Raw genomic sequence first — 14,732 nt, 5'->3', positions numbered from 1 at the left:
TGAGTTAATTTTTTGCCATTCTCCCCTGTTGCAGTCCTTGCCTTTGTCCAAACCCGGCACCGTTCCGCCGCCCCCTTCACGCCCCGGATTCTCTTTTTTGGCCCCCCAGGCAGTGGGAAGAGCCTGCAGGCAGCACTAATAGCTCAGAAATATGATGTTGTCAACAGTAAGTTCTCAGTAAACACACACTTTGCTCAATTCCCCCTTTCTCTCTTTTTGATCATTTATCTTTTGCTGTCTGTCTGTCTTACTCTCATAAAATCTCTCTTTGTCCATTGCTGTGGATGTCAATTTTTTGAGAGAACTGAGAAGTATTTGAATGAAGAAGTGTAAACCAAGCATATATGCTGTGACAAAGCAGCTCTAAGGTTTTTTTTAGTCATCATTTCATCATTTTTATACCTTTTACATCTGTATTTTTCTATTGTTAGGCTCCTGCAGCGCTCTGAATTCTTCTGTGGGTCAGTGGATCATGAGTAATGATTTCAGTTTTTCAGCTCTCTGACCAAAATTGGGGCACTTTTAAAACAGAATTCGCTCTGAACTTTACTGAGGTCTCAACTCAAGTAATGTGTGAGAAAATGAAGGAATTAGTTAAAAGTGCATCATCTTTCTTCTTTGGAAATCCAAAAAATTCTGCATGAGACTTGTTCAAGATTAGCATTTAAATGTTAAAAAGTTCTGTATATGAAAGTGCAGCTTGCTGATAGGATCAGTTCAGTATTTTCCATGTTCTGTAGTGTCTTTTAATATTGGAGTGACCATAAATTATTTTAAACAAATGTCTGGTAACTGTAAAATTTGCTGATTAGTCACATCATGTTAGTTAAGCAAAAGGCAGTTGTGATAGAATATTTCTGCTGTCAGTTATTGTGCCATTGCTGTATTTTAAAATATCATGTGAAAAATGAAATATTTGCAGATTTATTCAAAGCTGTATTTTTATTAATCATGTCACTAGCTTAAAGAAAACAAATCATGCTTGTAGTAAAAATTGTTGTCCTTTTAAATTTTTTTCCAACTTTTTTCTAAAACTGCAGGTTTCATAGTGTTCCATCTAGGTCAAAATTTGCATTTTTTTTTCTAAAGTAACTACAATATGAGAGAGTTGCAGCTCTTTTTATTAAAAATCATTACCAGTGCTTTACCCATATGTTGAGTTTTATTTTAAGTATTCTATAACCCAAATATTAGAAGAATTAAGTATTTAATACAGAGTTGGAATACCATAATTTTTCAGAATAATATTCAGCATACACTTAATTTCTATTAGGCCATTGGGCTTGAAGCTCAGGCTCAAAAATTTAAATCTATATTTAAATAGTCTCATGAATTGGATTGAATTTAGGTGTGTATTCATTAGGTGTCTTAAATTGGGGGCTGTGCACTGAGTTTCTGTTGTGTTTTTTACACTATTTATTATGAATATGAATTTGCTTCTCCAGGACAACTGGAGACTGTTCAAATTGTCACTTAAACATTGAATTTTATCAGCTTTGTCCCAGGAGCACTGCTGGGATGTTCTCACTCCTGTTGGCCTGGCAGTGTGATTAACAGCAATAAACTGATTAAAGGGCTCCATCTTCTCCCATCAAAGGCAGGGCCTGTCAGTGCTATTGATTCCAGGAAAAAAGGAATCAATTTAGGATTATTAATTGAATAATCTCCAGGGGGACAGGTAGCTAATATTTTTTACCAAATTGGAGTCGTAATTAGGATTTCTGCTGTTGTGTGACCTCTCCATTCTTGGTTCCCTCCCTCACTTGGGCAGCCAATGCCCTCCAAGGCCAAACCAGGAATATTTCATGTACAGCTGTCCTGGCTCAGACCTGCAATCTGCATCTCCTGGAGTTCTGTGTGTGTTTGAAATCAATGATAATATTGCATTAGCACAGTTTTTTAAATGTAATCCTTACATGATCATTAAATGATCCAAGGAGGCCCCTCCTGAGCTGAGCATTGTGCTGCACCTCCAGCAGAGTGGTTCAGATGCTGTTGAGCAGCTGGAACTTTATTCAGTAATTACAAGTTTATAAAAAGTGAAAGCCACCAGCAATCCCTTGAGTTGTTATTTCAGAAATATATTTGATTAATGTCATTCTCTCCATTTTTAATATGTTCTTTGCCAAATATATTCTTTTTTTTTCTTCACTCCATATCCTCACTCTCCTTGCTTTTCACTCTGCTTGGCCAAAAAAACCCGACAAAACCCTAACAACAAACTCAAAAAACATACAACTTTTATTTTATTCAGTGACCTTATTCCACTATGCAGCTTCTGGGTTCTTTGCTTTGCTTTGCTTTGTTGCCTCCTTTTTAAAATTTAACCTTGTGTCTTTTTTGTTCTTCCTTCCTGTTAGTTTGCTGTGGGCAACTGCTAAAGGAAGCTGTTGCAGACAACACAAAACTTGGAGAACTCGTTAAGCCTTACATTGACAGTGGATGCCCAGGTAGGGCACATTGTTGTCTCATTACACTGTAGTTACAAATTTGTAGCCAAAACCAAACTGTGAGTGAATTTTTGTCGGTCAGAATCTAATCAGAGTAGCCTGGAAGTCAATTAATTCCATTTATTCCATGGGATTTGTAGGACTCCCTAATAGAAGTTTGATTTCTAAGGGGTTTTTTATATCCTCAAAGCAAATATTTACTGTTCCAATAAAATTCAGATTTCTTGTGCAGATTCTGAAATCTGAATTCCATGTTTTAATCTCGAATTAAATCTAAATTAAATTCTAGTTATGAATTCAAACTGTTTTTATAGCACACTATTGTGTCAAACTGCTTTCAAAGCACAATAATATTATGTTTCATTTTATATTTGGATGTTGACTTTTAGAATGCTACCACAGTTTCCTCTGCTTTCATGTAAATATTTTAAACTTAAAATTTCTTTGTACTTAATTTCTATCAGCATTTTTGATTGTGGGAGGGGGAGTGCCATGACAAATGTTGGGTATATTTTCCTTTTGGAAAGTTCTGCAGGGATTTCAGATAAATTATAAATACTGTGAGCTCCTGAGGGCAGCAGCTTAAACCTGTCTGTCTGTTACAGCTGTCCTGCTGTCTGTGTGTGGTGTTGGAAATCAGAGAATATCTGTAATTAAAGAGGAGAAATCATGTTGCAGGAGGGTGGAAGAATGTTTATTTTGCCAAATTGCAATAACCTGGGAGAGGAACTTTCAGTGCTGTTTCTGGCAACAGCCCAAATGGTTTCCAGTGGTACAAACACCAGGAGACAATCGTGCTGAAATGGGGAAATCTCAGTTAAACTTCAGTATTAATGGAATTTTCAGCAAAGCCCCCAAGAGCAAAGAGAAATCTTTGTTGTCCTTTATTTTCAGCAAAGAAATGTATTTGGTGAGGTGAAAAGCTTGAAAATCTCCTTTGTTTGTTGCACAATAGTTTCATTCTGAGGCTGAATTAGACAGCTCTGAAACACGAGCCTTTAAAATTAACTGAGGTTAAATCAAGTTTCCCTTGATAGCAAACCCAGAGATTCAGGACTTTTCCAAAATATCTTTGCCAGCCTGCAGCTTTGGGGGTGCCATCCATCTGCCAGGCACTTTATCAAGCCACAGGATAAAGGATTTTAACTCTGAACTCCATCTGCAGTGCATGGATTGCATTTATCCCTAGCTCAGTGACCAGCTCAGAGCACTCACAGCAGCACCACACTGCTGGGAGCTGCTCTGGGGCCATGGGGAGGGGCAGCAGGAATCTCTGCAGAGGAAATTTGGGTCCTCTGGAATGGGCACGGTGATCTAGGAGAGGATTTTCTCAGTTTGAGATGCCCAGAATGGGCATTTAACTCAAAGGCAGGAGATGTCAGAGTATGGCGTGCAGGGGATCTGAGGTCTCCAGGTGTGGCCCTAATTCCTTCCTTTTTGACCTGGATGTGGCTGGTTTTGAGTTCAGTTTAACTCCCACGGAGATCCTTTCAAGCTCTAGCCCTGACTTTCATGGTATCCATTAGTTTCAGAACCTTGTGTGCCTGCTGCAATTTCTGCTCTGGGAGCTGCTCTGGAGCCATGGGAAGGGACAGCAGGAATCTCTGCAGATGAAATTTGGGTCCTCAGGAATGGGCACGGTGATCTAGGAGAGGATTTTCTCAGTTTGAGATACCCAGAATGGGCATTTAACTCAAAGGCAGGAGATCTCAGATTATGGCATACAGTGGATCTCCAGGTGTGCCCATAATTCCTTCCTGTGTGATCTGGTTTGACCTGAATGTGGTCAAACACATTTGAGTTTTGAGTGCAGTTTAACTCCCACACTGAAATCCTTTCAAGCTCTAGCCCTGACTTTCATGGTATCCATTAATTTCAGAATCTTGTGTGCCTGCTGTAATTTCTCTGTCTGCTCATCTCTGTGGAGAGGAGCATTGTAAATACCTCACTCTCTAAATTTCAGTTATGGCTGAGATGGGACTTTGGATGATCTGTTTATTCCAAGATAGCTCCTTTAAGAGCTTCCTTTACTAAAATGTTCTTTGTGTGTTTTATAAACTTCATCTTAACCATTAAAGTTCCTTAAAGGAGATGCATTCCCAGTAGAGTAAAATAATTGCACAGACCATAATTTTTAGCCAGTCCTAAAAATATGCACATCCTTAGTCCAAGGGAGCTGCTTTCATTTCAGGAAAATGAAATTGAAGTTGTAATTCCTTTCTTCCTCCAAATTAGAAATTATTTCAGATTTAGATTAATTTTTTTAATACAGCATGCACAGATAAAGCTGTACAATACTTCTGAATATTAATAGGGATCATAACTATATTTCTGTGCATTATGCTAAAAATTCTCCCTTAGATTTGCTGATATGCACATATATATTTTATTTGGTGGGACACAGCACAAAATTAAGGGCTGAATAAAGATAAATATCATCCAGCAAAAGCAGAAATAATAAGTTCTGTCATTTTGCTAATCCTCCTCTCCCAGGGATAACAAAGAATGAATTTACATTAGTAAACACTAACAAGAATTCATTACTGCCCTCACAAGAGGCTTGGAGAAAATGGAATAACACAGGGTACTGAAGAGGAAAGGTGGGCAAAGAATCTTTGCATCTTTGCTCTCTTGCTGCAGCCAGGTTGAAACAGGGGAAAAATTCTGCTGCTATGATTGACTATTGATAGTTTCCAGCAAATATCACTTAGAAAAACTCAGTGTAGCCAATAGCAGACAGTGCTGGAAGTGGAAAAGCAATTAGAACTTCAACCTTTCCATTGGGTTTGTGGTTGTTGAGAGGCTCAGCTGTTCCTGTGGGTTGGGAACCCTGCAAGTGACATTCCACAGAGCAGGGAAAATGTTGTTCTCAAATCATTACTCGTCAAAACGAAAGCAGTGCCATAAAATCTTGAGGACATGCCTCATATATTCTTAAAATGCTGCCCCAGGGGACTGATCCCAGCGTGTTTCCCTTCTTGTGGACAGCACTGATTGCATACAATTAGTCATTTAAAATGTGCCAGCAGGGCGTGGTGTGGGGCTGTAAGGAGGCTCAAAGCCCTGCCTGCTCAGAGCTCACTCATTATTGGGTTTTTGGGGCTTCCCAGTGCTCGTTCTGCCCCAGTTCTGCTTGGCTAACCCAGATTCTTCTTGGCTTTAGGATCCATCCACATTTTCCTGTACTGCTGCTTCATGTTTACACCATGTATTTCAGGAACTGCCCAGATAATTCTGTTATTCATCCCAAAAGGCAACCCAGTATTCCCATTGTCAGTGTTTTCTATTGTTTGCTGTCTCATGAAGACCTTTAAAATCCTCATTTTTGTGTTTGGTGATTTATTTTACCTAATGAAGGCACTGTAGATATTTTTGAGCCCAATAATTTTTTAATTCCAAGGACACTCTAGTCTACAATGGGTGCACACTAGATATTGAAAAATGGATTTTTGGGGATAAGTTCAGTAACCTGACAGCTTTCTGCCTGTCATAAACACTGAGCTGTGCTTTGGACAAACAGTCTGAAATGCAGAGACTGTTCCTTTAGGAAGTTGTGGTTTCACTGGGTACTGAGTAGATATTATTAAGTATATCCTGGGCAGAAAATTACCAACATTGGAGTCTAAGCCAAATCTTCTGGTCCCTAACTCCAGTTAGGTTAACTCCTGGTCAATAATGCTAAATTCAGCACTCACCATTTGCTTGGGCAGCCTGGAAAGAAGTGGAGTAGGATGTGAGTGCAGTGGCCAGAACCTTCCCACAGGCAGCAAGACAAGTGCCATAAATTGATTTATTTGCTTTGATTCCTTCTGAAATGTCCTGAGGAAGCAGTTCCATAGATTTGGCCCTCCTCTGGACAGATGAGACCTGAAGGAAACCTTCAAACAGAATTCCTGTCCTCAGGTAGCTCCAGTTCTGAGGAGGGCTGGACGTGTCTCACTGAAAACATGGACAAACATTAATTAAAAGTTCCATCTGCATGATCTTTGATCATCATCTTAAAGATGTCTGTCAGAATTTGATATCCTGGGAGAACAAAAAAAAATGCAGAAAGCATTTTTGATTTCCCCACCTAAATGTCCCTCTATTAATGGAAGGACAAGCAGAAGCATTTTGGGGGTATCACAAAGATAAGGATCATCAGTCAGTTGATATCTGCATGTCACTCTGTCCAGTTTTTGTGGTGAAATAGCATGGAGTGATCCCTGCTAATTAATATATCTGTTTGTGAGGCTGGAATAAATAGAGCCAAGAAAAGTGAGATGACAGGAAAGCAGAATGAGGAAAAAACCACTCCCAAACCAGTAAAATTCTGCTTTTCAGCTGGGAGAACTGCTATTAGTTCGGGTGATTGGGTTTTTTCCCACCAAAATGAAGATTCAGGAGGTAAGAGAGCTGATTCATGGAACACACACAACATTGCACTGTTTGCAGCCTGTTAGAGTTGAACACACACAATCCATGTTGGTTTTTTCCTCTTCCTTTTCTATATTTTTTTAAAGTTGTAATATCTGAAGCTGTCCCCAATGGCAGTCTGCACGTAGGGGGTAAAATCTGGAATTCCCTAATTTCTCCTGTTTTCTAATAAAAACCATTACTTGTACAAACACAGATCTCCCCTGATTTTAAATTGCAGTGGTTTTAAAGGGGTGCTTTTTGGTGCAGCCTCTGAAAGTTGGGGGTCCCCTGGCGATTGTGATCACAGTCTCACTGAAAACACTTTGCTCTGTCGAGGGTGGGTTTGTTTTTTGGTTTGATTTTATTTTTATTTTGACATCAAATTAATATTCTCATCACTGAGCCCGAAACACAGATTTGACAATAGAGCAGCTCCTCTTTGTTAAAAACTCGCCGAGACTTCCCGAGTTGAAAGGACGAGTAAATCTTGATATCTGAGGGGGTAAGCTCAGTTTTTATTTCTTGTTTTTTATAAGAGTGCTGTACTGGAGAGCTGCAAGCTGTCTGAACATTGCACAGACCCTTTGGGAGCTCCATTGGTTTTCAGCAAGCCTTTGCATGCAGTGTGTTTGTACTGGCTGAAGACAGCGCATGGCTCTCTAAATAATTTACAAGTTGATTAATAGACTCACATGGGTATAATTAGAAGAGGGAGAGACAGCAGCTCCAGTAACGGGTACAGTGCTTGGGGGAACTGGAGACTTTATTTTTTTTAAAGAAACTTTCTAGGGTGCTGGGCGTTTGAAGATAAGTTGGGAAGAGCTCAGTGCCTCTTCTCTTTTGAAGTGGAAATAGGACAGTTTGAATCCGTCGAGTTTAATTTTTCACAAGCTTTAGGGGCCCTGCAGTGCAACTCCCTTTTTATTATTGAAAAAAACTCTCCATTTTTCTTTCATTTTTCACACACACACACATACACACACAGAGTCCAAACAGGAGCTAATAAACAAATCGATTTTCTACTTTATTTAAGTTAGTTTTACAGCAATTCTGTAGCTCCCCTAAATGTGCAACTTGCTCACAAATAAACTGTGTAAAGTTACAGAGATATTTATGAATACACCACGCTTTAATTTATGCATTTTTAAGAAACCTTCACCTCTGTTTGACAATGCTTTTGAAGTAGCTCCGTTTTTCAAGTCAAACTTTTGACTTTTCCTCTGGGACTGCTACAAAGGTTTTTTCATGGAAAATAGGTAGCAGTCTTTTTTCCTACTAGGAGAAAATTGGTGGTCAAGAGAACATAATAAAAATTATTTTTTTTTATTTTCTCTTTTAGGTGGCCATACTTTTATATGAGATGCAAGGTTGTAGAACAGAAAGTTTTAAATGCGGACATATAGGCAGTAGGTTGTAATTTTCTTCCCTGAATTTTACTTTTTCATGTGTTGAATCACTGCAAGATGATAAATCAGAATTCCCTTTTCTTTTATTTGAAAATCTGGAATGTATTTTTCTTTATTCCACAATCCAGTCTGGCAGATACTCAGGACTGGAGTGAGCCTTGATCTACAAAGATATTTTTAAAGGCCACCCCACTTAGGAGTAAAAACAAAGCAACCAAAAAATCCACCCCAAAAAGCCAACCTGGAAGCCAGACCGGGCAATGTGATTTTATTAAAGAGATGAGTGCAGTTGTTTTCTGGAGCAATTGTGATAATCAGGCAGTTCATGGATATGGTCCTGCCCATATAAAATGGTTTTGCAGTGGTATTCACCATTCCTGCTGTTGCTGGAGGATCAATATTCCAATATCTGTGCCACAAACCCTCATGGATTTGAGTGAAGATGTGGCCCTTGGCCATTTGGGGCCTCGTGGTTGTCAGGGGCATTTAAACAGCAAAGTGTGTGCAAATAAATGTGAAGTATTAATCTTTTATATTCATATTGATCTTCATTGCTGACAGTTATTCTTTAAAATTTAGGGAAGTGGAGGTTCCCTTCCTTTCCTTGCAGCCCTGTCCCCTCACCAAAGGGCTGCTAACCTGAATTCTGGGTGGTTTTGAGTTTGAGGTGGAGATTTCATGGGAATATTTATACAAAAGCCAGAAGGAAAAGCACATTGCATGTTGTCAGCATCCCCCTTATTTTGGAGTTTAACATAAAATTCTGGGTTTGGCTCTGCTTCACGGGGTGTGATACAAACAGAACCAGGCTGCTGCATGAAACAGCCTGACAAGGAAACCATAAAACAGCTTTTGTGCATCCTTTTGTATTTTTAAATGTCCCTTTAGCGTGGCTGGGAGGTGTCAGGAGAAGGGGAGACACAGCACAGGGCAGGATCCATCCCAACCTTGGGCTCTGGAGCAGCCCTGGCAGGGATGAGGAGCCCCTTCAGGAGCACCCTCCCTTCTCATCCCACGGGAAGCAGGGTTTGGTGTAATAAACCACAATGTTTTTCACCAATTTATTCATTTTTTTTAATATTATCACCGTCAAGAAGGGTTTGTAGGTCAAATTCTGCACTGTGTTCTCCAGCAGAGCTGAGCTTTTAGAAATAAGGAGGAAATGGGAACTTGGTTGATAATGGAAATGAGGAGCCCAATGGGTTTGAATTGTAGCTGTTCTCTGTCCAGCTGTAGTCTCTCTGTAAAAACAAAAGGAGTAAAAAAAAAAATAAATATCCATTTATGATTATATATGATCGATAATTCGGGATTGTGCCTGCTCTAGAAATAGTATCATTTCCACTTTATAACACAGCTAATTCCTATTTTAAATTACCAAAAACCTAAAAAAACCAAAAATAAATCAAGAGAAGACTGATTCTAATATATGCTAACAAGCAAAAATATGTTAGAGGCGGAAATTAAATATTTTACCACATTATTTGTTTTACTGTATTAAAAGAATGACTCCGATTCTTGCCGAAGCAGTGTCAAAGGAGCGAGTGAGAGGGGATTTCTGTAGGGACGGTCCCTGGGATGGATCGATCACCGCGGTGCGAACCGGTGCCGGTGTTTGCTGTCCCTTCTTCGAACCGACAGAGCCGGAGAGGGTTTCAGTGCCTCCGTGCCAGCCCGGTGCTGCCGGGGCTCCAGGAGGCCTCGGCAGTGTCCGGAGCGGGCGCGTTTTCCCCGAATTCCCGATTTTTTCCTGACATTTCGGCAGCGCCGCGGCCGCTGCTGCCCGCGGGGCGGGACCGGCTGCGCTGCCCGCTGTGACCGCGGGGTGGCGACAGAGAACAGACAACGGGCCGGGCCCAGCGGGGCTGAGGGAGCGGGACCGGCCCGGGACAGCACCGGGAACGGCCCGGGACAGCACCGGGAACCGGGATCACCGGGACCATCCCGAGACAGCACAGTGGGACCGCACCGGGACAGCACAGGGACCATCCCGGGCCATGCGGGGCTGAGGGAGCGGGACCGGCCCGGGACAGCACAGGGACCATCCCGGGCCGTGCGGGGCTGGGAGAGCGGGACCATCCCGGGATCATCCCGGGGCCATCCCGGGAGCCCGGGATCCTGCGGGGCTGAGAGCCCCGGGACCATCCCGGGATCCTGCGGGGCAGAGAGCCTCGGGAGCACCGGGACCATCCTGGGACAATCCGGGATCATCCCGGGACTGTGGGGCTGAGACCCCCGGGATCATTCCGAGACAACCGGGATCCTGCGGGGCTGAGGCCTCCGGGACAATCCGGGATCATCCCGTGACCGCGGGGCTGAGACCCCCGGGACCATCCCGGCAGCATCGGGATCCTACGGGGCTGAGGCTCCCGGGATAATCGCGGGATCAATCCCGGGATCCTGCGGGACCGCGGGGCTGAAATCCCCGGGACCACCCCAGAATCCTGCAGGGCTGAGAGCCCCGGGACCCCGTCGGGTGTGGGGCCGGAGCCCCCCTGTTCTCCTCGGGGTGCTGGGCTCGGAGCCTCCCGGCACTTCCCCCCGATCCCCTGTCCGACCCCAGCCAGTCTAACCCGGTGTTCTCCTCCCGGTGCCGCTGCAGCGCTCCCGGCCCGGTGCTCGCTGTTATTGACGGTACCGGGCCCGGCTGAGCGCAGCCCTGCCCGGCCTCACCCGCCGAGGATCAGCCGAAATTATCGATCAGCCCACGCCATGGTAAATCACTGCCAAATCACTCTCAAACACATTAAAAACCAATTTATACAGTCTCAATCGATACCATCTCTGAGCGCCTTTATGTGGGCATGAAAACAGAGTAGAAAAGGACAATTACTCATTGTGAATCATCCAGAGTTTCTAGAGCAATAAAATAAGGAAATCTCACGCTTTGCTAAATTTGGGGTTTCATGGACAATTCAGGAAAGTAGCATTTGGCAGTAGCTTGTACTCAGGACAAGATGTTACCTGTCAACTACTGGGATCAAGCCTCAGGCATCTGAATTAGCTGTGAAAGTCTTCAGACCTTGCTAAAAAATAATCTCTATAAGCAGGATCAAGCATAGATGGACAGTGTTGTCAAAAGGACCTTTTAGAGCACAAAGCTGACAGAATTTGGATCTGTAAGTTCATTTATGCTGTACTTAGAATCGAGGTTTTATAGGTTTGGAGAAGTGAGTTGATACCCTTCAAAAGTCTGTTTTAAAGGGAAATACACGGAGGAGGTATCAATTTAAATATGATAATTGTATAGCTCGGAGCACTGACAGCATTGAAGTTATTGGAGAATAGTGCCCTGTAATCTCTCAAGTGGTGTTTTCCCCCTTTCAGGCTGTGCCTTTAATGTTCTATTACTTTTGTCTGGAGCAGATGGTGTGATTTTGTAACTGATTGCCTGATTTTGTAACTGATTGCCTGATCCTGGTTCCTGTTAGTCCTGCAGATCCACAGGCTGGGGAAGAGCTAATCCTCCTGTGAGCTTCAGGAGGATGTACCTCTCATGAGAAGCACCTGAAAAAAATCTGCTTTTTACCTGTGAAAACCTTTGAAGCTCTGAGCAGTAAATTTATTTTTTAAATGTTCTGCTGGAAGGTGCTGATTTACAGCCCTGGAGATGGAAAATCTCTGGGTGTCCACAGAGCAGCTCCAGCGCAAGCAGCAGCACTTTAAACCTTGTCCCCTGCCTGATCAAACCCCTGAAATGATTAAATCCCTTCTCAGATCCACAGCTGCCAATTCAGGGGTGTAGTGTTGATCATTAACGTGGTGAAACAGACTGGGAGATAAAGGAGACACAGGGTGTGGGTTGGGGTAGGCACAGACAAATTAAATTTCCATTTAGAGCTGATTTCCATCATTCTGCTGCTCCCCATGCCTGGGGTTTGCTGTGGTCCTCAGCTGTACTGATGCTCTCAGGAGTCACTGCAGCTCAGTATCTCTGCAGCTTTACTTCTGAGGGGTGAATTTTACTCCTGTGCCTCGATTTCTCTCTTTAATAGAGATGTGCTCTCACCTTACCTAGCCTGGATATCTCCTTGCAGCAGCACATTGTAATTTTTACAAGAAACTTACCTTTGGACTTCTCTAATGATAAAGTAAAATCTCTCTCGAGTCTCATTCCCCCAACTTTCAGAGTTGGAAACTCACACAAGCTTATGTTGAAAAGGAATTGATTATTCAATGCTCTTGTGCTTCATAATCTCCTTAAAACATGTAGATTGACTGTCTCGTCAGGAAATCTCTATATTTCACTTTGCTATATGCCCACTGGGTTATGTGCTTAAGACCAGGAGACCTCTGGCTAGTTCCTCACAGGCTGTGTGCCCCTCCAATTACAGGTTATTAATTTGCCTTGCATTCCAGAGACAGTTCCACATGAGTGAAAAGGAATTCTGTGCTGCAGAGTTCTTCGTTACCTACTCTGTCTGTACTACAAAATAAGAATAATACTGATTTTTTTTTTCTCTCTCTCTCTCTTATTTTTTTCCTTCCCTCTGGTCTGTGGAAGATGTTTTACAGTTTTAATGCAGCTGTTTTAAGTGTGACTGTTCCTGTTCAAGGGCAGCTGATGTACTTTGTAATGCCACCAAGCAGCCAACAAGCTCTGTTCCCCCATTGTGTTGAAGTGATAGGTATGTTTGCTAATCAAGAGGAGAGCAGAGCTTGCTGTCTGACTTGTTTATGTTTTATTTCTCACCATCAAGCTTTAGAGGGAGGCGCAGAAAATATGTAAGCATCTATATTATTCAGTGATGTATATGTGCACATGGTGCTGCTGATGTCTTGCAGTCACTCCTGGCTGAAGGGGGAGATGTGCCCAGCATCCCTCAGAGCACCCCAAACCTGGCTTGTCATCAGATAAAATATTAATTTATTGTCTCTACATCTCAGGTTTTTACACCTCTCGTGTGATTGCTTCGGTTTTGTTCCAAAGTAGTGACCACAGAGGAGGATTTTGGTCATCAGGGGTCACAGGAGGTCTGTGGGAAGTGCTCACACCCAGGGGATGCCCCAGGTTCCCACCACAATTGCTGTTTGATTTCCTCCTAGGCTGTTTCTCCTTCCCATGTGGAGGATGGAAGCAATGTGGAGCTGGGGAATCTCCAGGATCTGCAGGAAGCTCAGCAGCACAGGGGATCCATCTTTCTGTGCCTTTCCTGGGCCTTCCAGCCCTGATCCCTGCTCAGGGATGTCAGCCCTGCTAGAATCCCACTGCAGTTTCACTCATGGGTTTGTGGGTTTTATTCCAATTCCTTGCAAAACTGCTTTCAGTATTCTGAAACAAAAATATAAAATCATGTCAGCTGGCACCTCTGTAAATCCCTGTCAGTGATTCCAGTAGGAATTGTCATAAATAACACACAGGAAGAAAGTTCAGTGCTGCAGCCAGAAATTCTGGACCATGGGAAAATTCCACTGCTCTTTGTATGGAATGCATTTTTGGAAAGGAGAAATTTTGGGTTTGTTTGTTTTTCTTTATTCCTGCTAGGATGAGTTGGGTTTGTGTTAATTCTTGTAAGCTGGAGGGTGGGGAGACAACTGCCCTGGAAAGAGCACTGAAATTCTGCTCTCCCTGCCATGCCTGCCTGCAGCTCAGTCTTGGATAGAGAAGAAGCTTCCATCTGATAAAATTCCTCCCTGCTGCTGTGCTATTGTTGCAGTTAATTTTATGAATCCCATTTTTAACAGAATACCCAGTTTTTGCATTGTCATTTTGCTCTTTGTCAAGTGTGTGGGTTTATTCCATTCCTTTTTTTTCCCCCTTCTTTCAGCAGATGGAGAATATTACTCTCTTTAACTTGTTCTTTTATAATGTGAAGTGGATATCCTCAATTAATACACTAATCTGTTTCCTAATTAATTCCCTGCGGTTTTCCTCTCTTTTTGCTGGTACATTGAATCCTGAGTGCAGTTCTGTAAACTCAGTAATTTGATTATTTAAAGGAGAAGCCACGAATTTCATGATAGAGGCAACAATGTTAAATTCCAGGAGCAAATGGATTCTATCATTGCAGTTTAAAACCTGCTTGTTCCCGGGGTGGAACCGTGCACTGCTAATAATTCACTCTGCTAAAATCCAGGCAGATTGCTGTCAGCTTGTCCTGAAGAGAAGTGCAGTGCTAGAAATCTGACACATACACTCTCCTACAAGCACTTGTTGTTGTATTTTTGTATGCAGATGTGATGGCAGGGTGAGCATCAAAACATCAACCTGCCACGAAGGGGATTTATGTAGCAATTTCTCTCTTGTTTTCAGTGGAGGCATTGCTGTATCAGACAGATAAAGGGAAGGGGCTCTCCTGCTGCTTGGGAATTGGTTTGGCTGCTGCTGTGGGAAGCAGCTCCAGGTGATTTTGCTGTCCTTTTTTTGGGGTGATTTGACACTGAGCCCAAGACATGACAGCAGTCATTGGAAAATCTATAATCACTCTCATTGAACTTAATAATTTAATTCTTCACACACCCTCCCTCCCAAAAAAAG

At 42.5% G+C, this 14,732-nt stretch overlaps 1 protein-coding gene across 9 annotated transcripts in view; it reads left to right on the top strand.

Annotated features, from left to right (window-relative positions):
• Window positions 1-14,732, top strand: part of AK8 (adenylate kinase 8) — a 69,389-nt gene that overhangs the window by 27,288 nt on the left and 27,369 nt on the right. For 8 of the 9 annotated variants that reach the window (XM_074556256.1, XM_074556257.1, XM_074556255.1 and 5 more), the window contains 2 exons: window positions 35-166; window positions 2,361-2,450. In XM_074556256.1, coding sequence (XP_074412357.1) covers window positions 35-166; window positions 2,361-2,450 — 222 coding nt within the window. The remainder of the gene's footprint in view (window positions 1-34; window positions 167-2,360; window positions 2,451-14,732) is intronic. The other variant, XM_074556258.1, reaches the window with a different exon arrangement.

Source organism: Zonotrichia albicollis, chromosome 21, assembly GCF_047830755.1.
Source record: "Zonotrichia albicollis isolate bZonAlb1 chromosome 21, bZonAlb1.hap1, whole genome shotgun sequence".
In the NCBI taxonomy this organism is placed as follows: Eukaryota; Metazoa; Chordata; class Aves; order Passeriformes; family Passerellidae; genus Zonotrichia; species Zonotrichia albicollis.
The sequence above is the reverse complement of the archived record's forward strand: the minus strand, read 5'-3'. Positions and strand labels throughout refer to the sequence as shown.